The sequence below is a fragment of the Cottoperca gobio genome, chromosome 22 (genome assembly GCF_900634415.1).
Source record: "Cottoperca gobio chromosome 22, fCotGob3.1, whole genome shotgun sequence".
NCBI classification, from domain to species: Eukaryota; Metazoa; Chordata; class Actinopteri; order Perciformes; family Bovichtidae; genus Cottoperca; species Cottoperca gobio.
The window spans coordinates 11,099,260-11,124,705 of NC_041376.1; the positions used below are offsets into that span (position 1 = coordinate 11,099,260).

The 25,446-nt window shown below is 40.9% G+C and overlaps 5 protein-coding genes across 10 annotated transcripts; 2 read left to right on the forward strand and 3 right to left on the reverse strand.

Annotated features, from left to right (window-relative positions):
• Nucleotides 1–534: 534 nt before the first annotated feature.
• Nucleotides 535–7,215, forward strand: LOC115027256 (basal body-orientation factor 1-like). Of its 2 annotated transcripts, none has more exons than XM_029460467.1 (11): nucleotides 535–656; nucleotides 755–1,007; nucleotides 1,086–1,151; nucleotides 3,396–3,539; nucleotides 3,646–3,726; nucleotides 3,892–3,962; nucleotides 4,620–4,764; nucleotides 5,304–5,788; nucleotides 5,969–6,073; nucleotides 6,818–6,889; nucleotides 7,078–7,215. In XM_029460467.1, exons 1-11 carry the CDS (start codon nucleotides 613–615, stop codon nucleotides 7,175–7,177), a joined length of 1,566 nt encoding a protein of 521 aa, XP_029316327.1. In that variant the 5' UTR covers nucleotides 535–612; the 3' UTR covers nucleotides 7,178–7,215. The 2 variants fall into 2 exon arrangements, with proteins under 2 accessions (XP_029316327.1, XP_029316328.1); XM_029460468.1 differs by having other exon boundaries at nucleotides 7,036–7,170.
• Nucleotides 7,172–14,473, reverse strand: aldh6a1 (aldehyde dehydrogenase 6 family, member A1). The gene is made up of 12 exons (XM_029460466.1): nucleotides 14,337–14,473; nucleotides 13,765–13,806; nucleotides 13,569–13,643; nucleotides 12,857–13,018; nucleotides 12,558–12,636; nucleotides 11,586–11,888; nucleotides 10,470–10,591; nucleotides 9,916–10,105; nucleotides 9,239–9,420; nucleotides 8,934–9,113; nucleotides 7,964–8,062; nucleotides 7,172–7,875 (listed from the first exon to the last, which is right to left on the reverse strand). The coding sequence occupies exons 1-12, from the start codon at nucleotides 14,373–14,375 to the stop codon at nucleotides 7,771–7,773; spliced, it is 1,578 nt and encodes a 525-aa protein (XP_029316326.1). The 5' UTR covers nucleotides 14,376–14,473; the 3' UTR covers nucleotides 7,172–7,770.
• Nucleotides 14,474–14,684: 211 nt separating this feature from the next.
• On the forward strand, nucleotides 14,685–16,894 carry gstz1 (glutathione S-transferase zeta 1). Of its 3 annotated transcripts, none has more exons than XM_029460831.1 (9): nucleotides 14,685–14,938; nucleotides 15,248–15,299; nucleotides 15,391–15,458; nucleotides 15,558–15,638; nucleotides 15,733–15,858; nucleotides 16,004–16,079; nucleotides 16,163–16,215; nucleotides 16,472–16,521; nucleotides 16,708–16,894. In XM_029460831.1, exons 1-9 carry the CDS (start codon nucleotides 14,909–14,911, stop codon nucleotides 16,832–16,834), a joined length of 663 nt encoding a protein of 220 aa, XP_029316691.1. In that variant the 5' UTR covers nucleotides 14,685–14,908; the 3' UTR covers nucleotides 16,835–16,894. The 3 variants fall into 3 exon arrangements, with proteins under 3 accessions (XP_029316691.1, XP_029316693.1, XP_029316692.1); XM_029460832.1 differs by lacking the exon at nucleotides 14,685–14,938 and adding an exon at nucleotides 15,054–15,161; XM_029460833.1 differs by lacking the exon at nucleotides 15,391–15,458.
• A 38-nt stretch (nucleotides 16,895–16,932) lies between these two features.
• Nucleotides 16,933–21,243, reverse strand: LOC115027504 (acyl-CoA-binding domain-containing protein 4). 2 transcript variants are annotated; one of them, XM_029460869.1, is made up of 13 exons: nucleotides 21,080–21,242; nucleotides 20,829–20,999; nucleotides 20,645–20,750; nucleotides 19,740–19,874; nucleotides 19,547–19,660; nucleotides 19,286–19,463; nucleotides 19,085–19,213; nucleotides 18,753–18,940; nucleotides 18,441–18,637; nucleotides 18,254–18,345; nucleotides 18,108–18,162; nucleotides 17,725–17,822; nucleotides 16,933–17,548 (listed from the first exon to the last, which is right to left on the reverse strand). In XM_029460869.1, the coding sequence occupies exons 1-13, from the start codon at nucleotides 21,139–21,141 to the stop codon at nucleotides 17,328–17,330; spliced, it is 1,746 nt and encodes a 581-aa protein (XP_029316729.1). In that variant the 5' UTR covers nucleotides 21,142–21,242; the 3' UTR covers nucleotides 16,933–17,327. The 2 variants fall into 2 exon arrangements, with proteins under 2 accessions (XP_029316729.1, XP_029316730.1); XM_029460870.1 differs by lacking the exon at nucleotides 19,740–19,874 and having other exon boundaries at nucleotides 21,080–21,243.
• A 1,008-nt stretch (nucleotides 21,244–22,251) lies between these two features.
• Nucleotides 22,252–25,376, reverse strand: tmed8 (transmembrane p24 trafficking protein 8). Of its 2 annotated transcripts, none has more exons than XM_029461385.1 (6): nucleotides 25,171–25,376; nucleotides 24,667–24,778; nucleotides 24,431–24,524; nucleotides 24,247–24,340; nucleotides 23,730–24,023; nucleotides 22,252–23,588 (listed from the first exon to the last, which is right to left on the reverse strand). In XM_029461385.1, exons 2-6 carry the CDS (start codon nucleotides 24,774–24,776, stop codon nucleotides 23,371–23,373), a joined length of 810 nt encoding a protein of 269 aa, XP_029317245.1. In that variant the 5' UTR covers nucleotides 24,777–24,778; nucleotides 25,171–25,376; the 3' UTR covers nucleotides 22,252–23,370. The 2 variants fall into 2 exon arrangements, with proteins under 2 accessions (XP_029317245.1, XP_029317244.1); XM_029461384.1 differs by having other exon boundaries at nucleotides 25,136–25,374.
• Nucleotides 25,377–25,446: the final 70 nt, after the last annotated feature.

The following is a 25,446-nucleotide window of genomic DNA, read 5'->3' on the forward strand; positions in this document are numbered from 1 at the left end:
ACAAAGAAATGTTATAGCATTGGGTTTGGTACTCTTGGTTGGACATCACCTTGTGATACAATACTCTTTGTGAAATGATCTTTTCCTCAAAATATTTGTGTTATGTATGGACCTACCTGTACATAACTCTGTGTATATATATTCACAGTATAATTATTGCCTCAATACTCATCTATGCAATTGAAGTAATGCATCTTGCTACATCGATACAATGCAAGACCGTACATAATACACAATACACATGCAACCATGTACAGAACAGTTTTACTTTTCACATATAGGAAACATGTATTTCAGATATAAAGATGATCAAATGCCACACCTGAGTTTGCATGCAATACCTAGCAAACAAGCTTAAATGACGTTGTGTGTATTAAATATACATTAGTAGGCCTGTATAGGTTTACCAAAAGTCCTGTAGCAGAGAAATTTGACCTCTACCTCGGTTACAGCGTCTCCATGGCAACAGCACTACACAAACATTCCCACTGGGTTACACAGCAGCTCGGTACCGTTAGCCGAACTGGTCCTGGGGTAATTACCGGGAAACTTCTTCTCCTTATGGTAGCACGGGGATGTTTTCTATAGTATTTTAGCCATTAAAAAGTTGCGATGCCGAAGAAGAAAGTCCCCAAAGTAAAGAGGGCGAAAGCCGGGTAAGTGTGTCACTGAGGCCTCACGTTGCGTCGGCTGCACGTTCAACTGCTTTGACGTTCAAACGGAAACTTGAACTACACTTTGTAATTTGTCACAGGAAAGGAAAGAAAGAAGGCAAACATGAGTCAAAAGCGGACAAGGAGTCTGACATCGAGAAAGCCAAGGCCAACGCTGCCCTGTGGGAGCTGAGGTTACAGGTCACCGAACAGTCGCTCGTGGAGTACCGCGAGGCTTGCCGCAAATTGGCACGCGCAAACGAAGAGCTCACCGACCAACTGTATCGCACGGAGAAGGACACAATCGATATAACTTGCTTTTTGAAGAAACAAGATGCAGCTAAAGCGGAGAAGGTCGTAAAGAAACGTTAGTGTGTATGTGTAAAATGAACACGATGAATTATTAACTCAGCTGCTTACTTATTTTAACAGATTAACGCGTTGCAGAAAAGCCTCAGAAGTCAAGACGCACTTGCACGTGAAGAGCAAAACAAACTGGTGAGTTTATTTTTAAAACACGACCACAAGAAAATAAATGCAATTTGAGCTTTCTAAAAATATGCTCAAGCTAGCTTGTTCATGGTAGAATATGGCATTGCTGTGATTTACTACTGTGAGCAACTTAAACCCGTAGAAATGTGCTGCACTGTGTCTTAACAGCTGTCTTGTGTGTAATTATATTGGCATTTATTATGTAAGAAAACAACAACTAAACAAAGTGACCATAAAACAAAAAAACAAACCCTCACATTCCAACTTACACGGTCTCTAATGCTATTTTAATCTATGTCAGTGGCCACAGAAAAATCAAAAGTGCTTGCTTGGGGAAAGGGAGTCACACTGCGGGTCCTGCTGTGTTAACCATACATCATATGTCACACATATCCTTGCAAAAATAACAGTGTAAGTTGCATAATATACAACAAAGGAACTTATTTTGACTCATTTTATCCTCACTAACCTCTGCTGCTTGTTGTTAAGAAGATTAAGCTATCAAACTGACATGACAAAATTCAAGTAGCTTTACTGGACAAAAAAAGGTACAAAAAACTGTCGCTAACAGCTGTTTTCCATCTTCCAGCTCTTACTTCATGCTGTTAAAATTGAGTCCAATAAGCTTCTGAGGAGGAAAAAAGAGGCACGGTCTGGACCAAGTTGAAACATCCCTATTTTAGACATGTATGGAACTGTCACATATGTCCAGTTAATGGAAAATAATACTATCATGTGGTTGAGTTGAGTCCAAACATGTGACTTCAAGGCGTGCTGTTCACAGGCCTTTTCTCAATGTGAGGTGACAAAAGAGTTCATCTTGAAAATTGACTTGGCTAACGAAGGATCTCAGATATTTAAAAGTGTTGACAAATTCAGCAGTGGTGTACGAAGTTCTCAGATCTTGTTCTTAAGTAAAAGTAGGAATACCACAGTTTGCTATGTTACAAGTAAAAGTCCTGCATTCAAAATGTTACTAAAGAATATAAGTTTTGACATCAAAATGTACTTAAAGTGCAAAACAAAAGAACTCATTCTCCACAACGGCCAATTTCAGAATAATATGTTTTAATAATGATTTATAATTATTGATACATTAATGTGTTCATCACTTTTATGTTGCAGCTGTTAAAGTAGGCACTTTTCTTTTACTTTATATATTGCCAGGTAGCTTGTAAATTTCACCAAGGGTGTTATCCTAACCTATAATAATACATGATAAATGATTTGTTGATTATATTGTGTATTATTAACCTACCTCAAAATTGTACAGTACTTAAGTAAATGTACTTAGTTACTGTCTACCACTGAAATGCAGTCTGCCAAATCTGTCAACTGTATTTACTGCACATCACGACAGATGCATGCAGCACTTATCCCTTTTAACTTGAAACTGGTGGATATTTTGGTAGATCACACACGGAGAAAATTGCTTATGATACAGACCAACTTGCATCAAGATTGGTGCATTGATGTAGATGAACATACAAAGTTATGTGAGGAATAACGATTAGGCCTAAAGTTGTAATCAGACGGTTGATAACCTCTCATTTAGTCGTCATGTACATGTTTGTGGGTGCATGTTTTGCTAGTCTCTCATGACTTTGGTCATTTTGTCACATTTTTGTTCAGACTGGCTGTTCCACAGTAGCATCTTGAGTTATTTAGCCTGACTGGTCTGTGCTTAAGTTGGTTGGCAAAAGAGTATGGCCTGTGTGAACTTTGGTATGAAAATCTGCTTTCCTAACAGATGCAAGCTACACTTATGGGAACTTTGCTGAAACTCTAGCAGGGTTCTCCTTACAGGATAAGACTTAGCCGTTTTGGGCGCCACCTAAACCAAATGAATGTAAAATCAATGTGGAGAGCATCCAAATGAACTAAATGACCTTTCCCAGATCTCATGGTTTTAGTTGGTCCCCAGTGGACCTCTTCAGCAAGTTTTGGTTCAGGCTATTTGGGTGTTGTTCATTTGTTATCTAGATGTTCCACATTTCTGTGTACAGATATGGCAAAAACAATTGTCATAAATGATGTGAAATTTCATATTTTTCATAGCAAAGTAAAATGTTCTTGCGGGAGGACCCCCACACCCCCCCACCAAATGCATGCACCCATGTCTTTACAAACTTAGGGGAAACACTGTCTAGTCCGTGTACAGATGAGCAGCTGCATTTTCACAGTTACGACCTGCATTTAATCTGTTGAATGCTTTTCATTCCGTCTATATGATATCATTTGTTCTAACAGGTTGATGATCACACAACTCAAATCAATGAGATGAAGGAACAGTTCAGAAAGAAGTCCAGTGACTTTAACATGATCCAAGATGGGATGAAGACAATTAAGGAGTTTCAGAAGAGGAAAGCCCAGATGGAGCAGGAGCTCAGTGATGTGAGGAGAATAAGAACACAGTATTAAGTGTTTCCTATTAGGAGCAGTTTTTTTTTTTTGGTCAGGATGTTAATGTGTCCATATCCATGACCTTTTTATTTTGTAGATTAGAAACAACATGGATCTTACTGACAAGGAGCACAGGGAAAACCTGAACAAAGTGGAGTGCAAATTCTTCAAAGAGAAGGTATGTTCAAGTCCAATGATCCGTGAAATCACATTGAAATAGAAGAAGCGATTTGAAAATATATCAACCAAACAGTTAGTTTTGGAGACCTGCACACTGTTCCTGGACAGATGAGGGAAGATGTTGTTCCGGGTGGAACATGAAGTGAGTTTTGCTTCCCTGCAGGATCGCCTGGAGAGGGAAGCCGAGCGAAAGATAGCCCTTGTGGTGGAGAGGGCCCACAATGAAGCCATTGTGTGAGTGTGTTTCCGCTGTCCCTTTGTACAATCTAATTTTATTCTTTAAACTGCACTTTGATGTCCTCCGAATGCAAAGAAAAAATAATTTACTCAGAAGTGTTTATGTGTATAAATATATATATAACTAGAACTAATGTTCTTTTCTTGACCACACCGGTTGGTCATGTTCAGATAGTGTACATCACCGAAGCCAATGATCACATCTTCAACGAGGAGTGTAATGCGTGTGGGGAAGCCCATAGTTTATTACCTTAGAGGCCATAGGATATATATTTCACCTCTATGTTTAGCTATTTTTTACAGCCCATAAAACATCAACATTGATACTGGTGTGGTCCTACCGGTTTGGTCTTAGTGTCAGTAATTGATTTAATTTTGAACACATCCGGCTTGTCCTAAGTCAAGTATACTGACCCAGTAAATGTTATGTGCAGGAACCAGGCAACTGAGAACACAAATGTGTGATCTGCTGTACACGATCAGAACTGAATCTCACTCACATTACCACCAGTGATGTTTTGTCTTCTTTGAACACTCCACGCAGATTAAAATAAATCTTTGTACGAGTGATGTTTGGCATGAAGATTTAAGGGGGATGTGTTTATAATCGGAGACACATTTGTCAGAGGCTTTTTTTGTTTGTCAACAATTTAGACAGTTGGACCATGCCTCTCGCTCTGTGTTCAAGGAGAACGTCCGTCTCAATGAAGCGCTGAAGTATCACATAAAAGAGGCGGAGGACCTGCACGTATTGACAAATTCAATAGCTAAGGAAAATACCTCCCTGAAACTGGACAAGGTATGTTTGAACCAAAGGACAGCAAACAGCAGTGGTACTATTAGGCACCAGCAGTCCTTGGATAGAGACCAGTCATCTCCATAAAGTCATATTTTCAATCATTTCAGTTATGAAACACTTGTCAGACCTGTGCAGAATATATTTCAGGTGGTTTTTCCCTTGTGTTGTTTACTTGTGCTGATCATGTGTATTTGCTTGTGGTTGGACTCCAACCCCTCCACCTCCTGACTGCTACCCAGCCTCTCAGTGGTTGTGGTGAGTTTCCACTGAGGTATGGGTTCAAATACAGTGGCTTCTCCCTCGCAGGTTTCTGGCACTGATTCTTTAAGACAAATAAATATTGGGTATATTAATCTTACCTCTAATGATGACAGTAACTGAAGGGAGTAAATCCAACATGTTGAAGCTTTGGCCACTCACTCAGCAGCACAGGCTAGCACACAAACCCTAATCTGTTCCAGCTCTATGTTGGCATGAAAAGTAAAGTTAGCTTGGTGTCCATCCGTTTTACTACTATGCTCTTCTTTCTACTCACCCAGAACACGTTTGAGTTGACGGTAAAGAAAAACGCAGCCGAGATGGAGGCCCACAAAAAGGAGCTATCTAAACTGAGGGCCAAGGTAGCTTCCCTGGAACATGCCCTCGAGCTAAAAGCTGTGGACCCTGAGAGAGATGAGAAGGAGAAGACCCTGGTCAGCACCCAGGCAAGCCAGGTAGAGTTGGAGAAGCTGCAGAAAGTGCTTTACATGCGAGAGAGGGAACTGGGACACGTCAAGCGGCTGGCGAACACCATTGTGGATCAGCGCACAGAGCTGGAGCAGTTCTTCCACGAGGCACTGGCTCAGGTGAAGCAGGAGATCATGGCCAGCAGGGTGCAATACAAAAAGGAGGCACTACAGGCTTATAGCTGGAGGCTGAAAGAAGCCACAGCAGGAAAACTAAAGTTCCCACCTATCCGCACCTTTCATAAAGGGCCCCACAGTACCAACTCTGTCTATTCAGACATGGAGGCGGCTGCAAGGTGGTAGGTCCACGATTTATACAACTCTGTATGTCTTTGTGATATTTTTAAAACCTCATGTTTATCAGTGGTCATCTAACCACAACACTCTTAGTAATACAGCCAAAATATGTCAATTAATGTGTACAACTACAGGGGGGGCATTAACAACATTCATTTCAATTCCATCTTCCTGTTTTTAAGGACTCATCCACCAGACAGCAAAGTTGAAATCTCAGATCTCACTTGGGAGCAGAAGGAGCAAGTGCTCCGGCTTCTCTTTGCTAAAATGAATGGACAGAGAGAAAGGTAATTAAAAACCTCCCAATAATTGTATTATGTTTGTCTTAGCAAAAGACGTGCTCGTTGCTTGGTTATCACTCATTAACTTTATCCTCAATAATACTCTACAATCCACTTGTAATCCCTGAAAATGGCATTGTGGATCAATTACCTCTGAAGAACAAAGTGCAGTGACACCAGGCAGTAGTTCAGACTGAACTTCGGGTGACTCCTCCCTCTTTTTAATGTTTTAAACAGCCATTTTCTCAGCAGAAGAGGATACCATAAAACATCAGTTAGGCTTCGACCAATTTTCTTTTCCATCCAGCTGCTTAAAAAGAATGAAGAAAGAGTCTGGGCACAATAGTAAAAATAGGCCCCGCCACAGAGTCGTGTGCTTGGAAACAAACATCTGGTCACGTCGATTTGCTTTCAGCCCATTGGCTCCTCTTCATGTGCACTTGCAGTTTATTTTGTTCTTTGAACGCTTGTGGTTAGAGAGCAGCTGGTAACATGATTTTCAGAAAGGAGTGTGCAGGGGATCTGAATGTATGGGGGTATGGCAGGCAAGAGAAGATGTATATTCATGTTAACAGTGGTCTGGCACCTAGTCCAACATTTGGCGACTCAGTTAGCAGCATGTGTATTGACCCAGACTAACCCCTTTCCAAGACAGGCTGCAGGCCCAAGTGAATAGACACCAGTGTGCTAAAACATGACTTTTCACTATGAGGCTCCGTGTTTACCTGCAACTCTGTATTTTCCTGATAGGAAAGCCAACCAACATCTGGCTTTGTCTGCCTCCTCTGAGAAGAAGAGCCTTATTGACAGCGATGCTGCAGGGTAAGACACCAAAGGAATGTACGAGAATAAAAGTTGTAACTCATCCTTGCAATTATGAAGCCTGTGCAGATTTACTGGTGCCACATTCCATGTTTAGCTGAAAAAGCATTTGCTGTGAGAACATGAGTGCCTATGTGTGATTTCAGAAAGTTGCATTTTAGCGTTGCTTAATGATGACCGTCTTCCAGGATTAGAGAGGAACTCTCCCGGGCGACCTTTCTCACCCAGGAGCCTGAGCCCGTTCTGCCCTCGAACCTAAACAGCCTGCCGGATATAAACACCACATGACCTCCCTGTGGCCTCTACATTGCACATCACACTCTGGATTGTTTGTCTCTTGCTTTGTAGGCTTCCCACAGAGTGCCAATCATGTGTGTAGTACAATGCGAGATGTTTGTTTGTGCTCATTATAAATATCTTACCATGCATGTACACATGGCGTGTGAGTACTCGTGCATACATGAAGCGTGTTTGAATTCTGTCACAACACATTTAAAGGCTCCGTTCCCTCAACACAAAACACAGAGTGCGGATACCAAAATACGCACAAGATAAAAACAATCATAGGAATACAATAACGTGTCCATGGCAACCTTTTATGGGGATTGCATAATGGAAATGCACAAGAGTTTCAATACTGGTGTTGTATTTGAGGATATAACATTGATCCAATAACATTGCCTCAGCTGTACATATCTTTTGCATTTTTAAATATTGGCTTATAGTATCTATATATATGCACATCTAACATAAGTCTTTAAAAAGGGAGATTATTATTAAAATTGTATTAATGAACTATTCATATTTAAGTGTCCTGTATGTGGAAGAAGGGCATCTAGGTCTTCTAGTGTATTGGACTGAACAGCAGCACTTGGATGTATTTAGCGTCCCATGGTGGGCATGGTAACAGCAGGACTTTTCAACATAGCATCTTCAGCTTTCCATTGTGAGGTCACAGTTTTGATCTGTGTGTAGAACTGGATGCCCTGTAGAGTAAAAAATAAAAACATTTACATTAAAACTTAACATCTGTGTATTTCTTATACCAATAAGGTGCATTTGTTTATTTCATACTTGTTTTCCGTAGAAGTTCATGTCCCCTCTGAAGGATTCTCTTGATCCAGTAAAGGAGAACATAGGCAGTGGGACGGGGATGGGAACGTTGACTCCAACCTGCAGAAAACAAGTATTTTCTCTTTCATTTCTATAAGTGTAAGCTTTGTAAAACAATTCCCCAGGATCGTAAATTGCTAGGATGAGTAAGAAGCGGCTGATGAGAGCTGTGGTATATCCATGCTGTTTAAAAAACAAGCTTACATGATCTCATTAAACAAAACTAAACCTGTGGCTTATATTTCCAGTTTTGAAAGCAAAGCATGTTCTTATGAAAGGGAAGAAAAACTAAATAAAAACATTTTGTTATGAAGGCAACAGGGGCATGGCGTAGTTGGTTTAGAATGTTTAAAAACAGCGGGAATAGGTTTGGATGCACTAAGGCCTTTTGGCGAAGGTGCAGGGAGGAAAAAAAAAAGGAAAAATAGATGTTTGTTGCATCGAGGTTTGGAGAGGAGAACAGCACATGGCCTGCACAGCATTCCCCGACATGTGAACAGCAAACACAGGGCATAACTAAGGCTCCACAGGCAAACAAACAGGGCTAAAGGCTCGCCATATTTATGCCTTAACGTTGAACAGCACCCTAGGAATCCCTTTTGAGTTTTATTTAAGATTTTCCTCATCGAACACTACCCGTAAAAAAGATTTCTATGTCCCCCTGTTTTCTTTAAACGGACACATGTTTGCTGTAGCTATTTGTAGTCTTAACTGGTGGGGAAGTTGAGGGAAGGGGTTGCCGAATGTGTGTATATTAGGCTAGGGGCAAACAAGGCTATACTTGACATGGAAAATAATAGTTTTTTTCAATCTGTGTGAAGGAAATGTGATGTTCTCCCTACTTGAGATGCTGCATCGACCTGACAGAGGGATGTGAATGTCTCCTTTCTCCCAAAACAGAGGAACACATTTGGAGGCTGCAGCCACTCACCTGGCCTACATCCACCTCATGAGTGTATTTGCGTGCAGTGGCGCCATTTGTGGTGAAGATGGCTGTGCCGTTGCCATAGAGGTTCCTGTTGACCAAATTGATGGCATCATCCAGAGTGTCTGCCTCGAGAACAACCAACACAGGCCCGAAGATCTCTTCAGTGTAGCACTTCATCTCAGGCTGGGAGAGCACAAAAGGGGACGTTTTTTACTGCCAGTGTAGTTTTAGAGTGGTTCTTAAATGGTACTCGGGGGGGGGGGTAAATACATACAGTATGTGCACATGAAGATATTAAACCCACGTACTTTGACTTTGCCGATGATGGTGGGACCCACAAAGTTGCCGTTCTCATAACCCTTGACCTTGACGTTTCGGCCATCCAGAAGCAGCTGAGCTCCCTCATCCACACCACTCTGGATCAGACTGCAGACTCTCTCCTTGGCCTGCGGAGAGATCAGAGGCCCCACGTCGGCACCAGGCTGGTCTCCTAGCAGGGCCCCAAAAACAACCAGCTATAAGGTTAAATACTAGGGCATTCGCATGATGTGAGCACATTAAGTTGACACTGACATTCAAATATGTCTTTTGCTACAAACACGCAGAAACCAGAACGAGGGGCACCCTGAGGCACTCCCTAACAAATGGATACTTACGGGTTTCCTGTATACTACAAAAATAAGAGTCCATATCACTGCAAGCAGGGATAATCATCTATTTCACTCCACATCAACTTCCTTTCCCAAAGGGACTTGATGCTCTGAACCCGCTATTTATGTCTTGGCCGTAGTTCTGGCCACAAATTTGCAGCAGGGCTGACTAAACGAGCCCTCGCTCCCAGCTGACTCCAATGTAAAGTTACAACACGGCGAGAGGTGTGGTTAGGGCGGCGTGGGTGGCCACCAGATGACTAAATCTAAGGCCCTCCGGAGAAGAGGGGCTCAGGAGAGACAGAGGGGAAGGTCTGAGTGACGGGGTGCGGTACCTGCGTTCACACGCAGAGCCTTGGAGCGCTCCACCAGCTCCGGCAGCCAGCTGCGTGCCTCGCCCACCAGGATGGCTGTGGACAGAGCCATGCAGCGCTGTCCCGCTGCCCCGAACGCTGCACCCACAAGCTGGTTCAGAGTGTTCTCCTTGTTGGCATCAGGCATCACCACACCATGGTTCTTGGCTCCCTACGGTACAAGAGAAGCGGTTAACCGGTTACCGTTTCATCTCCACTTTACAGCAGCTGGTTAGTCACAAGAGAGAACATAATATGAGGAGATTATATACAAACAACCTACAAGGTTTATATATTAAATGTGTTCCAGATTTTAGTCCATATTATATAGAGCATTGATGGACACAAACCTAGATAAAAGATGGGACATATATAATTGTGGCTCTTCAACAGTGGTGCACAGCTGTAGTCCCATCTGTACAGCTGGCAGTGAGGAGGATACAAGAAGAGTCTGTTGGCCAAGGCTGCCACCTTCTGGACATTTAGAGCAAGTGTCAGGCATTTACACCCTTGTTGGCTACTCCTTTGATACTCACCATGTTGGACTGGACCCTCTTGCCATTTTTAGAGCCCCTCTCGTAAATGTACTCCCCAGCTTGATTTGAACCAACAAAGCTGATTGCCTTGATGGCCGGATGGTCACAGATGAAATTCACAGCTGTGGCAGAAAGATAGTTATAGAAACTGTATTAAGTCAGATATCCTTTATCAACCACATTGATTAATAAATTATATTTCAAATACCGTGTCTGCATTACAGAGAAATACAATGGTATAGATATAAGCCAGTTAAGAAGTAACAATAGAGAACATTTGCTGCGTACAGGTTAAAAAATGCTAAGATTTGTCATATTCATCAAGCTTGATTTCATTCGTTTGTCCTAGCTCAGATGTAGGGCTGCAATTAATGATTACTGTTGATTCATCTGCCAGAGATTTCTCTCGATTCATTGGTGAATTGTTTAGTTTTACAAACATTTGTCAGAGCCCAAATAACATAATCAAATGTCTTGTTTTGTCCAAAACCTAAAAGTATTTAGTTTTCCATCATAAAAGATCAAAACTCTTTCTGACGATCAACAAATGATTAAGCGATGAATCGTTTCAGTTCTATGTTAATGTGAGATTAAAGATGTATACATTAAAATGTATGTATTTTTGCCATGCATAAAATAACTGGTAAATAATAAATGCTTAATAAAAACTCATCAGAAGCTTTGATATTTAGTGGCATCTTAACACATATCCAGTCATTAGCCGCTAGTGTGATTTACCTAACTGATTTGTTTTGATCAGCTAAATGCCAGAGGGAGCTACGGCTACAAACAGAAGCAGAAGATTGTACAAAACCAAAGTGTCCAACTAGTGATACAAAAAAGTGATTGTATCACTGTGGCACATGACCGGGACAAATTTCCCCATTATTGGTATTATCGATGCTAAACGGACGTTGATTTCAGACCCTTAGAATATGTCATGTCATCAAGTGTCCAGATCTCAGATATATTAGTGAATTTGGCCTTCTTCTTCATCTGTCTTAAAAAAAATACATCAGTCACATACACTGCCTTGAATCTACACTACAGATAAGGTTCAGACACAAAGCAGTATGTTCTGACAAAGACTAAAAGGTAACAGAGACCAACTCTCACCGGCGTGTTGGCCGTGGATGACGTTGAGTGACCCGTCCGGAGCACCGGCATCCTGCATCATCTTGGTCAGCAGCATGGCGCAGCCTGGAACCCGCTCTGACGGCTTCAGCAGGTAGGTGTTGCCGCACGCCATGCCTATGGGGAACATCCACAGAGGGATCATGGCGGGGAAGTTAAAGGGTGCGATGCCGGCACACACCCCAATGGGCAGGCGGTAGGTGTAGGTGTCCATGTCCTTGGTGATGGAGGGCAGGGTTTCACCGAGCATCAGAGAGGTTATGCTGCAGGCGTGCTCCACAACCTCTGCAAAGAAAAGAAGGAAACATTGTTAGTTTAATATAATGTTTTCTTTCTTGCAGATGTGTCAAGCTATGAAAGAATTGTTTATGTCTGGTCAGCCAATCTGAATGATTACATTTTTGGAAGTGAGTGAGTAGAGACAAGCTGTCAGTGTCAGTGTCAGTGTGTGTGTGCGTGCGTGCGTGTGTGTAAATGATCTGCTTTAATGAGACAAGTCCTGAATGTGTGTAAGCCAAGACAATATCTGCAGGCCAATTTCTAAAAACTCTTCAAAGAGAGAGAGCAATTACGCTTCCCCAATGTAGGAGAATATTGTGTCCTTAAATTAAATAAAAATGTTGAATTAAAAAAAGATTGTGTCTTTTTTTTGTAATGACGAGTGTTAACACTGAACAATAATTAATTATTCAAAGATAAGATCACCCAAATATTCAAAAGAACCGAAATCTGTACTTCTAAACTAATTCCCATATTTGTATCTTCCCAAAATATAAGAACAGCAATTTGTGGCAATCATTCAAAGGGTTCATTAAGAAAACTGCCTAACTTATTAACTATTCCTGCAACCGCAAAGTGAAAGCCTGTCTAACATGTAACATGGCTTTAAATGTTTAACTATTTGTTGCCCTTTGTAAAGGTGCATGTCCGCACGTGTGTGTGAGATAAACTTACGTAATCCTCTGAACACATCCCCCTCTGCATCTGCAAGGGTCTTGCCCTGTTCCACTGTGATGACCTTGGCAAGTTCTTTCTGAAACACAAGATGACCCTCATGTCAATCCTTGTTCTCAGCTTTAATCTGAACTAGAGTTTTTGTATCAAATTCAAACAACAGGCTATGAACTAATGTGGAACGGTTTAGAAGGACGATTTGCAAAAATGTGACAGTTGTTGAACTTAATAAATCAAGTTGAGCAGTGCTAAACAGTAAAGTCTTGTTGCACCTTATACTTTCTGACCCTTTGACTTACAATGTTGTCCTTGATAAGCAGCTGATAGCGCAGAAAGACCTGCTGCCGAGCCAAGATGGAGGTCTCAGACCAGGAGTTATAGGCTTTGGAGCACGAGTCCACGGCAGCCAACATCTCCTCCTGGGTGGCTTTGGGTACTCGGGCGATCACTTCATTGGTAGCCTGCAGAGGAGAAGAATAAAAAACACTAAACGTTACTTAGTTTCAATGAGCAGGGGCTGTTAGAGTTCACCAGATGTTAGGTAACAGGTGAATCCTAGCAGATGTGTGACTTTCATACATCTGCAGGTCAGAGTTTATCAGATACAAATAACTCAACATCAAATCCTTAAGAAAACTTATATGATTGTTATGTTATGACTTGTTATCCAAGTGTGGCTGAGGCTTAAGTAATATTTATTTTTGTCAATCATTGTTATTATTTGATTTATTTTAAACAGTTAATACTTGACTAAATATACTGGGAATCTGCTTATATTGTTGAGCCAAATACACGTCTACATTTGCAATTTTACAAGTTAACTGATACCAGTGTCAGTGTTACAACACGTGACAGATTAAGCAACTCCATAGACTTTGCTGCCATGAGCCATATCAGAACTACCAAAGCACGGCCTAGCATCATTAAGCCCTCCAGAAACAGCCAGATGAACCTGTGGAAATGCCAAGTGAAGTGCACCGTTTCTCGATCCAGGCCAAATGAAATACTTACAGGATTGTGAATATCCAGCCATTCTGACGTTTTGGATTCAACAAACTTCCCATCGATGAAGAGCTTGGTGGTGGGCTGTGAGGAGAAATGTAACGTCATTCACATCTGCCTTTAGGCAGCAGGTTAATCGTCCATGTAGGACAATTGCAGTAAAGTGGAATAGCAGTCTGACAATTAAGTGTACATTCACACTCACCACTGTGGAGGAGTAGCACATGCGGCCAACTGTAAGTGGGACCTGAGAAAGAAACACAGTAGGGAGTCTGAAATCAGCAATTGCAATGAATATTATCAATCTGTCCAAAAACTAAAATTGTAGGTGTGGTTTACATAATTTGTGAACATTAAATATACAAAACTAAGTGTTTCAAGGTGCAGACTGAAGGCTAACACGATTAATGAACAACTACAGAGTGTGTAGAGTCATGAAATGGCTTGAGGAGGACAAAGTCAAGTTGACTGGAGTGGACTTTAATGAATCCAGCAGTAGTGACTGTTTTCTTAATGTTTAAAAACATTCAAACACAGAATATCTAAAGTAGGCCACTTGCTTCGTACTATAAATCATCTCATATGCATTATCAAAAAGTCATAGAATATCCTCTGAAGGGAAGTCACAGTGAAGTTAATCCCATCTGTGAAAAGTAAATAAGTCTATAAAGCAACCCAGACCTAAATCCTGCACCACATGACACAAACAATGTCAGCTGTCAAAATTGCCTGTCATTTGCAAATGAGTTTTTCTTCTGCAAAACTTTTCAATCTTACCTTTGCCTTAAGCACCGATCTTAAAGCTGTTGTCGCCATAATGGAAATGTTACTCTGAACTTGATTTGCCCAGATCCGCAGGTAGGACGGTGGCCAGCCTTAGACAACTTGAAGCTTTCGCCCTCAGATGTGTTCTACCTATGGGCGGGCTCTGCAGAAATCAGAGGCTTGCTATTGGCTCCGTGTTCGCACTCCTATGAAGAACGCAGCCTGATTGGTCAAATGTGTGTGCGTTCTATCCAATCGCTAGATGAGGTTTGAGATAATCCCGCCTCAGCTGTGAAACTCGACTAATCATTGGATAAAAGACTTAAGGCGGTCTTATATATAAATTATGCAACCCGGAGCTGAACTATGACCCAAAAACTCTGCTTAAACTCAGAAAAGCTAGCTTCATTCCGACTGAGAGTGACAGAGTTTTCGTAGCCGAGCTATGTCCACATGACATTATGAAGTCAGCGTTGAAGACAAGTAGAGGGACTTTGCTGTGAAACGTGCAGGACATAAATCGACGTCAAAGCAGCACAGTTTATCCTTAACATAAAACAGACAACGTTATCACGGCCACAACAATGCACTTGTCCTTAGTTTGCCTCGCCAAGGTACTGTAATAACATTGTTAGCTGTTTGCAAAGTGTGTGTGAACCTAATGTGAACCAGATGTTGCTTAGTCATGGACCAAAGAGTAGGTAGGAGGGATTTTAGGAGCACATCCTATTGGCCGCTGGAGGATGATGTTAAACTGTAGAAAAACTGTTTGCAATAGTTGATTCAGTCTAGTCGAGTAAAAACTCGATCCCAAAAGCTATGGCAACTCAAACCAAGGTGAACCAGTAGACCAAAGTTAATGTGTTGAATGCATTGTGTTTTTAAATGCACTAAAACGTTTTCTGTTTTGTTTTTCTATGTAGCCTATTCTTCATGGATACTTCAGAAGTTCCTGCTCATGGAGGGTTCGCATTGGTAAGTTATGCCAAACCATTTTACTACTTAGCTGTAACTTAAAGCATTTTAATGTAAACAATTGGATAATTTAAATTTTTTTGTGCACCAGCTTTTGCTCTTAAAGGCATTGAATATGACCAGGTTCCAGTCCATCTGATCAAAGATGGAGGTCAGCAGGTACAGTATAGATTCACAGGATTAATATCAATGCAGAAATGTCATTGTATATGATAATTCTCCTTTATTAGTCTCACAAACATTCTCTATGTGCTCAAGCTTACTGAACAGTACAAGACATTAAACCCTATGCAACAAGTGCCTGCAGTAGAGATTGATGGCATCACCCTTTCTCAGTCAGTAAGTCCCCAAACGTTTCACCCATGTAATCCTTTAAACCATATTTCAGTTAACCAACTTGAGTATTACTGAAAATGGTTTCTTGCCCACACAGCTGGCAGTGATCCAGTACATCGATGAGACCAGGCCAGGGCCTCGGCTTCTCCCAGAAGACCCAAAGAAACGTGCTCAGGTTCGGATGATAAGCGACGTCATTGCCTCTGGGATACAGCCTCTGCAGGTGAGAACAGAAATTATTACAGAGTCAAACTGAAGCAGACAGTTCACACATGTATTAGGTTGCAATTTCAGGTGTGACATGATACAGCGATACAGTCACGACACGTGTAACTTCACAATAATACTTAATTCCTGGATTTTTTCAGAATTTGTACGTGATTCAGAAAATAGGAGCAGAAAAGGTGCAGTGGGCTCATCACTTTATTGATCGTGGCTTTCAAGGTAGGTAAAAGCCTGTCTCAACTATACATCCATTTTATTCTAAGACTTCATCACTCCTCTTCATTTGCACATTTCTCTTCCAGCTCTTGAGCCCATTCTGAAGCAAACAGCAGGGAAATATTGTGTAGGTGATGAGGTAAGAGCCATGGCTATCATATGTATTTTGATTGTTAAATACATGTTTTAATAGTTTACCATCACTATTATGTAGAAATGTTTTACGTGTATTAATTCTCTAACATTTTACATTTAAGTTTCAAATAAGTTTTTCAACCTCTTCCTGCACTGTATAGTTGTCATCGTGTCTATATTTAAATTGTGCAAATAAACTTAACCTAAACACAAGCATGACAACAGTGTGATATACAACAGACTCATTGCTTATCTTTTAGATATCCATGGCTGACATCTGTCTGGTGCCACAAGTCTACAACGCAGAGAGGTACGTAATCAGACATTGCATCAAAACAGCAACATAAATACCACATCAACACTCAAGAGATCACCATGAATGTCGTGGTATTTTGTACTTGATAGTTATAGCATGTAGAGCTTCTTTTTCATTCTTCTTTTAACTTTAAACACTCCATACAATAAAGCATGACCCCTCTGTCTTTAATCTCTACAGGTTCAAAGTGGATCTCGGGCAGTATCCAACGATCAAAAGGTTAAATCAAGTCTTACTTCAAATTGAAGCTTTCAAAGTGAGCGACCCATCATGCCAGCCGGACACACCTGCTGATCTACGGGCATAGAACAACTCAGCAGTTTTATAACAACTTTGTACATTGCTAAATAAAATGCTTTGAAAATAATCTCATTTTAGTGTTGTTACTTTAAATGACAAGGAAACTTTGTGTTAAAAAAATATTTATTGGCATTTTACTCAGACCAGCACTTTACCCTCAAATTATGTACAGATATGTGGAGGCAAAGTAGAGGATATAAAGCGACGTATAAAACATGCAGATCGGAGATATTTGTTATGCAAAGCGCAGAACATCCGAGTTTACGGCTTGTAACGAAGTATTGGATGGTTATTAAAGAGACTCATAAAAAGGAATAAAAAAATTAATAAATTAAGCTGCGGATTACATCATGCAAAAACTATACAACATAAAGACAAACAACCAAGTAGAAAAATAACTTAAGATACAAACACACACACACTCTTGGCGATACGGTTATTTTCTGTCAGGGCTCACAGCATCCTCCACAAAACAATTGTCCTGAATGGATTTCTTCCCATCACTTATCACCAGGGACCTCCACTGTGCACTTGACTGTGTCGTTGTAGAAGGTACCGGAGCAGTCTGATCCACCAAACACCAGCAATGTGCAGTGGACCCTGACATTTTCACCCTTCTCTGCATCTGTCAAGATGGCGCAGCCCAACTTTATCATGCTGTGTCCTGCACGAGGTTTGGAGCAAAGCAGAGGAGAAGCCACTGAGCTCCATATGTTGGTGTCTGAGGAGAAATCAAAGCAGTGGATTTGTGACACATTGGATCATGGTTACTTAAAAAAGGAAGTCCCATGTCTGACACCACCTTCATTGAACCTTATGGATCACACTGATATAGTCTTATTGCATTTACTATAGATAAAAAAAGTCCAGATAAAAAAGGAGCACAAATGTACTCACCAGTGTTGAAGATATGTACATCCTGCAGGGCTCCAATTGCACTGCAGCCTCCACTGACTAAAATCCTGTTGTCTGAAACTGGTAGAGCTGCATGAAACCTGTCCAGGCAAGGAAATGTTTCATGTGAACCATTATTGTTCGAAAGACCGTTTCTACACAATATTTAAAAACAACTTCCTGTTATTTTATATTAAGCTAAAAAATAAAAAAAATAAAACAAAACAAACAATGCAAAAATAAGATATTATTTTGTCACTAGAGAGGTTTTGTGTTTGAATCCATTAAGTTCAAATGCAGTTCCGCCTGTCAAAAGACACCAAAAATATAAAAACCAGATGGCTACATCGATGACGTTTCTCAAGGTTGATTAGTCCTGTACTCACCCTCGAGGCAGCGGTGGCATGCTCCCACACTTCACAGCTGTGTACTCCATGAATCCTTCAATCATAAAGAAAATGATTGAAGGATGGATGGATAAACCTGGACACAAAATTGTTGCCCTAATGCAGCCACTGAATTTTCATCTTACCAAGATCTAGAACATGGAGATCGTTAAGGTAGGTAGCGGTCTTCCGTCCACCAAATATTATCAACTTATTTGACATCAGTGTGGCTGAGTGTCTGTTAAACATAAACATCGGATCAATACTTAAGGAAACTAAACAGTATTTGGATGACAATTAATTCACTGTAGTCATTTGAAAAAGAAGACTGACCCAAACCGAGGCAGAGGTCTGTCCCCCTCCACAATCGGCTGGTACCAGAGTTCAAACTCTGGGTTAAAGATGTACAGAGCATTGCTGCAGGATTTATCCACAGAAGAATTGCTGGGCTGAACTCCACCGAAGACAAAAAGCTCTTTCTTATAAAAGGCTGCAGAGTGATATGCCAAATTTGGAACATTCCCTTTGGCCTGAAGGGGGGTATATCCACAAGAACAAACGATAAGAAAACATTAACAACTATACGGCTGCTTGAGTATTTGATATCGAGAACTACAACATGTTAGTAACTTGCAACAAACCCACAGTGACAAGCTTCCACTTCCAGGTCAGAGTGTTCAGGATGTAGAGCTCGTTGTAGTGCTGACCCTCCCTCAGTCCCCCGTAAACAAAGATAGACTTAGAGTCTGGGTCGTAGGTCGCAGAGTGTCCTCGGGCACACAGTGGTACGGGTCCAGAGGCAGAGGAGTTCATGGGGAACCAGAAGTCATTGTCTGGAAAGAGGTCAAGAAGAAAACTAAATATGGAAAAACAAAAATCATGAAAATATTTTAGGGCTTCCCATTTTGTCTCAATTCCTCTTTTGGTTGTAGTAAGCATAATATGACCACACAAGTATTTTAACAAACTCTACTGACCTAACTCGAGCTTCCACAGGGAGTCCTTGCAGTGGTTTTGATCTGCCGTCTCCCCTCCGATGAGAATGGCTGTGTCAGGGTCCCCCAGACACATCGTATGGCTCCAACGCTTTGATGGACACTCTGAAACTAAAATCCCAATCTGTCAAAAACAAACTTGTAAATTCAGATGTCACCGCAGTGGCTGTTAAGTTTTCTGACCTTCTCTGTTCTCGTTCTTTATCTGCGCGGTCAATTCCTCTTTGCTGTTCATCCGGGACAGCCTCATTTTCTTTGGGGTTGAAGCCTGGTCAATGTCCTCTGCGGGGCTGTCCATGTCGTCAGCGCTCCATGTCAGACGGCCTCTCTTACTAATAACTGTCCGTCTGGGTGTCTTATCCTTCCAGTTGCACATAGTACATCACAGAATAAATCACTTACCTTACATGTAGATTTTAATATATTCTTAAGCATGACTCTTACCGTAGGCCAAACTCTGAGTTTATTTTCCATAGCGGACTCACTGGTGTCAATTCTATTAACTTGAATATCAGCAGAGCAAACACTATCCCCTAATTGTGAGGAGTTGGTAGTTATCTGCAAGGCAGGAAAATAATTAAATGTTACAACAAACATGAAGATCACTGCAAAACCATTTTAACCCCATTTATCTCACCGTTTCATTTCCAGCACTTTGTGGTAATGTGCAAGAAAGATCAGTGGCATCGTGCTGTTCTGGGAACAAAGATTTCCTTTGAACCAGAAGAGTACTGCTGAAGACGGCAGATTTATCCTGTGGCTTGTCACAAGTCTTTGCATGAAAAAAAAAAAAAAAAACAACCCTTGAGCATGCCTTCTAAATCTGAAAAATGTAAGTAACCAATATTACTAATGTTAGAATCATTGTGGTAGAATGCAACTACAATACATTTACTCAAGTACCTGTACTTAATTTGCAAATGTAACACACTTGTACTTGACTTGTCCATTTTAGTCCACTACATTTATATGATAGCTTTAGTTACTTTTCAAATTACAAATTGTCATCCCCTTCTGGTCCAGGGAAAACCATGCATCTCAAGATGTGTTGATTTTGAATGTTAGAGATAAAGTTTTCCTTTATGGGTTGAGAAAAATAAACATACAATGATCTTATAAGATATGATGCAATGCTGTAGATAAAAAAAGATCAAACTTAATCAATTTAAAGTTAAAACATAAGCATCTACAGCAACATCACAACACACAAGCAGCAGCAGCAGCAGTAGTAATAATAATAATAATAATAATAATAATAATAATAATAATAATAATAATAATAATAAATAATAGTAAAACACTGACAGGGAACATTTTACTGCACAATCAATAATTGTTATACTAACGTATTTAGCTAATAATATTTGCATATTTTTTACTTAAGGTTTTGAAACCAGGACTTTAACTTGTAGTGGAGTACTGGTACTTCTACTACTCAAGTAGAGGATCTGAATACTTCTTCAAGCCCTGGTCTTAGTATATGCGTGGTTGTTTTCCTTATGCTGAACATTAACTGGGGACAGTTAATACAAACCCTCTTACCTCTCCACACACTGTGAGCACAATCTTGCCATAAACTCCGCTCCTGCCTTTCTCTGCTGCTACTTTGACAATGTCAGGGCTCCAGTCCCCCTCCCATATCAGGCACCTGAGTTCAAAGTCGATTTAAAACTATTTAGACATGAAGGTTTGTTTTTGTGCGTAGTGATGCCTTTCCTCCACATACCTTGCTTGAGCTGACAGAGAGCCAATGTTCTCGGCCGGTATTTCTGCACTGACCAGGACATCTACGGAGATTGTTGTCTCGCTGCTTTTCCATTCTCCAAGACCAAAGATGACCAAGTGTTTGGGAAGAGGCAGTGGGATGTGGATTTGAAAGCAACTTCGGTTGGATTTCCTGCGGAGAGTGACAACACGTTTGAATTATTGTTTTAGGTGTGAGAACAGGTGTATGCAGGTTTTTACAAAAAGGCTTACCTGATGAACTGGCGGGGAGCGTCACGCAGGGACCAGAGCACATAAAAACTCAGCCTCCCCATGTTGTTTCAGCTCGCCTAATCGATTAGCTTAGAGCACGAGCAGCAGCAGATAGCAACAATTTGGTACAACCTGGAGCTCCGGTAATCACTTCTGATTGGCTGATACGAGCTCGAGGTCGTTGTGAAGACGCACAGCTGAATACGTAGCACAATTAATGTATTAATTACCAACACCTGCACATGTTGGAAAGCTGTTACTGAACCGTATGTTTGAATTTCTTAAATAGCAATGTATGTATTGTGTCTGATTATTGGCTTCCCTCACCAGTGTATACTGTTGAAGCTAAGTGGAATTACTGAAAGCAGTTATTATTTTTACAGTTTAATTTTAGATCACTCTCAGCCTTTTATTTCTCTGAGGAAAAAAACAGATTACAGCTATATTTGTAGAAAAAATTATTGTGATGTTCAGTTTATGGTTGGCCATACTAAGAGAGATGTTAATGAACTTTATGGTCTATGGTCATTTTTTGACAGTAGTTAGGGCTGTATTAGTTTATGTTGTTAGTCTGCCTCCCTCATGTACAATATGTAATAATAATAATGACAAGGAAAACACCTTATTTATTGTGCAGGTCAATACAACACCTCAAACTAAAGCCTCAAATATCTCTTCAGAGTATAAACATAACATAAATAAATGCAAAAAGATGTATCAGTACATACGGTAAGTTACTGCATAGCTCCATCAAATCAACAGCCATCATCAAAGTCTAATTGAATGTTGTACTTTGAGTTATACTTGCAGTGGCAACATACAAGTATAATTTATTATGTTTGTCCTACTGCTTTTTAGAAAACCAGCAAAACATGAGGGACGCTAGATATAACTCTGCAGTCTGACTGGCCTTTAGGGAGAGCTGAAAATAAAATCTGGTTTCATCAGCACTCCAGTAACAATTACATCAACCCTCTAATGCCACAATTTAATGGAAACACAAGGGACCATCATGAAGGGCTTTCTAATCCTGGCTCAGCAGGGTTATGAATCGTGGCATCTCGGGACAGATTTAGTTGAGGGACAAACACAAGAAGTCTTAATGACATCTCTAAAGTGTCGGGTGTCACAGTGTTCATGTCATTGATCCAATTTGCAAATGAAACACAAAGAAAACTATAATCTTGTCTTTATTGTGGAATATAAATTTAGGAACAAATGTCATCAGAATGTACAGTTAAAAGTACAGTACAGCAAACATGGGAAGCTTTAAACCAGTTGCTTTACATTGTATACGCCATTAGCAGCCAAATCTGTGACATCTTTGGGAACATGCGCACGAGTGTGTGGGAGAAGCATCAATTTGGACATCAAACAGGATGGAACAAGGCAACACAATCAAATCCAAAGTATGTCAAAAAACAAACACACTGACCTTTACTTACATAGACCTGTGCACAAAATACATTTAGATGAAATATTACAACCGCTCCCTACCGGCAAAACACCAAATTAAAGGACGGAGGCAAATGTAAATATTGAATCTATATTACATAATAAGAGCTTTATGTGATAAGGGATGGCTTTTATTTGTGTCATAAAAAGCACACTCTGTAAAACGTTTACCACTTGCTTCAGTACATTCAACTTATATCTTTTACCCACACACCACGATGACAGTAGACTGCTCTGTGCACAGACTTGGTATTATATAGTTATATTCTTCATTATCACGTGATTAAATTGAACACATAAAAAAATAAGTTACAATACAAAGCAGAAGGATAAATACACGTAACAACAACAAAGCAACATAATCATAGACGGTATATGCACGCACACGCACACACACACACACACACACACACACACACACACACACAAAACAACCATTTCTTTAGAGCACTGCTGATTAAGCACCTGGCCCGGTGAAATAAATTCTGTGCTGGTGTTCCCTGATCTCTGCTACCATAGAAATGTTACAGCTGAAGACATTTTTTATGACGGGCACTTGACAAACAGCACAGTGCATACAGGGGAACATGGCACATGATATGCAAGGCTTCTTTAAATATCTTTTAGCAAGACATTGGAGCAAATGTTGCATTCAAAACTATCTGATCGTAAATTCAACATGTGGCAACACAAGCTGATAGTGATTAAAAAATAGAAATGCTTATATTTAATATTTTTTCATATAACTTCATCTTTATCCAAGAATGGAATCAAAAATAGTAATTGTTCCTAAGAGTAGTATTTGCGTGTAAATGATACATTCATAAACTTGCATCTCAGGCACTGTAATAGACTCTGTAGTAAAGAGTCTTATTTCGCCATAGTGAGTAGGAGTTGTCAAACTTCAGGAGGTAAGTGCCTTCACCTGGAAAATCGTGGCTCCCCCCCTGGACAGATATGTGACTGTCCTGGCGGTATACAGGTAAGATTTCAGCCAAGTTTGAGTTGGTTTGAGTTTTGGAGCCCTTCTCAACATCTCCGTTACTGACGGGCCCTGCAACAGGAATCACATAAACCACAAAGTCAACACACTGCCTCGGAAAACATAAAAACCTAATTATGATGCGTTTCGAAGAAGCAAAATAACTGATATATTTCAAATGCTTATCACTCTGAATTGCAAACACTAACTGACCTTCCAGCTCCTCCTCTTCTTCTTCGTCATCACTTGACTCGCTGATGTGCACAGTGATAGACCGGCTCGTGACAGGACTAGAGTCAAAATATATGCCAAAGCCAATGTCATAACCATCTGTGGCAAACTCCCAGCACACTTTTTTGGCCTCAGGGACAGTGGGCACATGAACTGTCATGATGTCGCCTCGGTACACTGTCACCACGCTGTCGTCTTCCGTTCGAAGCTTTGCCTTCAGCTCCTTCAGAGCAGCAGATGTCCATGTTGTTGGGGGTTTCAGGGGCGGCATCTGGGCTGCCATCAGGAGGAACAAATGTCAATTTGTTAACAAAGAGCAGAACAGCAACTTATTTATCCAGCTGCCTTTGTTGATTCTAATTTGACTGATTTTTGATTGTCGCTTAAAGCTTGTATTACACTGTGAACAAATTTGTAACTTGATTTATGAAACCTCTGAATCCCAATCATAGATAAAAACACAGCAGCAGTCATGACGGCGTACTCTGCTGGTCCTCACCTTTCATCTCATCGGAGAGCTGACAGCTCCCTTCACTGTTGTTCTCCTCGCCTCCTTCCCTCAGGGACGGCTCTGCTGGGGCCTCTTCATTACCCTCAAAATGCATACACATAAAACTGATGTATATATCTGATTATATTATCTTGCACGTCCCTCTCTTCCGACATACTAAAATATTAAATACCTCAGAATGTTGACCTGAATCCTCCTTGTTTTCATCCATGTCAGCTTGGTTTTTGGATTGGGTGCAGCTCTGTGAAAGGTCTGTATTCTGGAGCCTGAAGAGCAGATAGTATAGCAGGAGAAAAGATATCACAATATTTCAACAGTGAAGACATTAAAATGCAAGAAGTATAACAAGCAACGCGTTTCCTTACGGCAGCAGCTTTATAAGCAGCACTTTCTGCAGCAACAGGCTACCTGTCCAGAGGTCTGGTGTCGCTCTGTTTGGATGTTATTCCGGGGAACGAGGAGAAGGAGAGGGATGACAGCCGCGACTGGAGCTCTGATGTGGTTTCTAATCCCTCCATGGCTGTAAAGACAAGACAAACACCTCAGTCTGCGTGGCTGAAAATGATGAAACCCCGCCCCTTGCAACTACAGGCAGGGAGGGAAAAAGGACAACACTGAAACTAGCCTCCCTTAACATAACGCGGGTTAGATAAACTAACTAAACTAACTGCTGTTTAATGCACCATATTAACCAAATGTTAAGACCATAGCAGCGAACGGTTATGAATATGTGAGGCTTTACTACCGAGCTTCATCTTCATAAACTAGCTTTAGCTGGAAGGCTAGCTAGTTAGCTCACATTAGCTAACGCTACCGAGCCAGCAGAGAAAGTGCAGCCGAGGAAGCTGCGGGCACGCTGGGCGCAAGCTTATCTTACCACAATCTAACACTGAAAGCGGGATAACTCTTTACGGTTTTGCTTTGGTCCAACTCAGGCCATCAGGAAATGCGTCTCCATGTCACTGCAATCATGTGACGGGTTTGCTCCACAGTTCTGCTGCTTGACAGGAAAAAACAGATCCAAAATTTTGACACTTCCGCGTTTTCTCGAGCGTTGACGAAAATCTGCGAATCTTGAGCCTCGAGGTGCAGGCCTGTTCAATGCACGTGCTGTAGGAAAATTACGGAAACGTATCCCCCTATAACCTCTGAATAGGTGTATATCAATGTATATACTTTATGTACCCC

What these genes read in the sequence shown, in the direction of transcription:
- aldh6a1 (XM_029460466.1), bottom strand. Translation starts at nt 14,375, where the DNA reads ATGGCGACAACAGCTTTAAGATCGGTGCTTAAGGCAAAG. An exon ending in TGTGCTACTCCTCCACAGTG is followed by an intron (nt 13,644 to 13,764) that starts GTGAGTGTGAAT and finishes TTCTCCTCACAG; the next exon opens with CCCACCACCAAGCTCTTCAT. An exon ending in CATCCACGGCCAACACGCCG is followed by an intron (nt 10,592 to 11,585) that starts GTGAGAGTTGGT and finishes TTTCTGCCACAG; the next exon opens with CTGTGAATTTCATCTGTGAC.
- LOC115027256 (XM_029460467.1), top strand. Translation starts at nt 613, where the DNA reads ATGCCGAAGAAGAAAGTCCCCAAAGTAAAGAGGGCGAAAGCCGG. An exon ending in GTAAAGAGGGCGAAAGCCGG is followed by an intron (nt 657 to 754) that starts GTAAGTGTGTCA and finishes AATTTGTCACAG; the next exon opens with GAAAGGAAAGAAAGAAGGCA. An exon ending in ATGCAGCTAAAGCGGAGAAG is followed by an intron (nt 1,008 to 1,085) that starts GTCGTAAAGAAA and finishes TTATTTTAACAG; the next exon opens with ATTAACGCGTTGCAGAAAAG.
- LOC115027504 (XM_029460869.1), bottom strand. Translation starts at nt 21,141, where the DNA reads ATGGGGAGGCTGAGTTTTTATGTGCTCTGGTCCCTGCGTGACGCTCCC. An exon ending in GGAAGTGGAAGCTTGTCACT is followed by an intron (nt 18,638 to 18,752) that starts GTGGGTTTGTTG and finishes ACCCCCCTTCAG; the next exon opens with GCCAAAGGGAATGTTCCAAA. An exon ending in AGACCTCTGCCTCGGTTTGG is followed by an intron (nt 18,346 to 18,440) that starts GTCAGTCTTCTT and finishes TATGTTTAACAG; the next exon opens with ACACTCAGCCACACTGATGT.
- tmed8 (XM_029461385.1), bottom strand. Translation starts at nt 24,776, where the DNA reads ATGGAGGGATTAGAAACCACATCAGAGCTCCAGTCGCGGCTGTCATCC. An exon ending in ATTCAGGTCAACATTCTGAG is followed by an intron (nt 24,341 to 24,430) that starts GTATTTAATATT and finishes ATGCATTTTGAG; the next exon opens with GGTAATGAAGAGGCCCCAGC. An exon ending in GCTCTCCGATGAGATGAAAG is followed by an intron (nt 24,024 to 24,246) that starts GTGAGGACCAGC and finishes TCCTGATGGCAG; the next exon opens with CCCAGATGCCGCCCCTGAAA.
- gstz1 (XM_029460831.1), top strand. Translation starts at nt 14,909, where the DNA reads ATGCACTTGTCCTTAGTTTGCCTCGCCAAG. An exon ending in GCATCACCCTTTCTCAGTCA is followed by an intron (nt 15,639 to 15,732) that starts GTAAGTCCCCAA and finishes TTGCCCACACAG; the next exon opens with CTGGCAGTGATCCAGTACAT. An exon ending in TATTGATCGTGGCTTTCAAG is followed by an intron (nt 16,080 to 16,162) that starts GTAGGTAAAAGC and finishes TTTCTCTTCCAG; the next exon opens with CTCTTGAGCCCATTCTGAAG.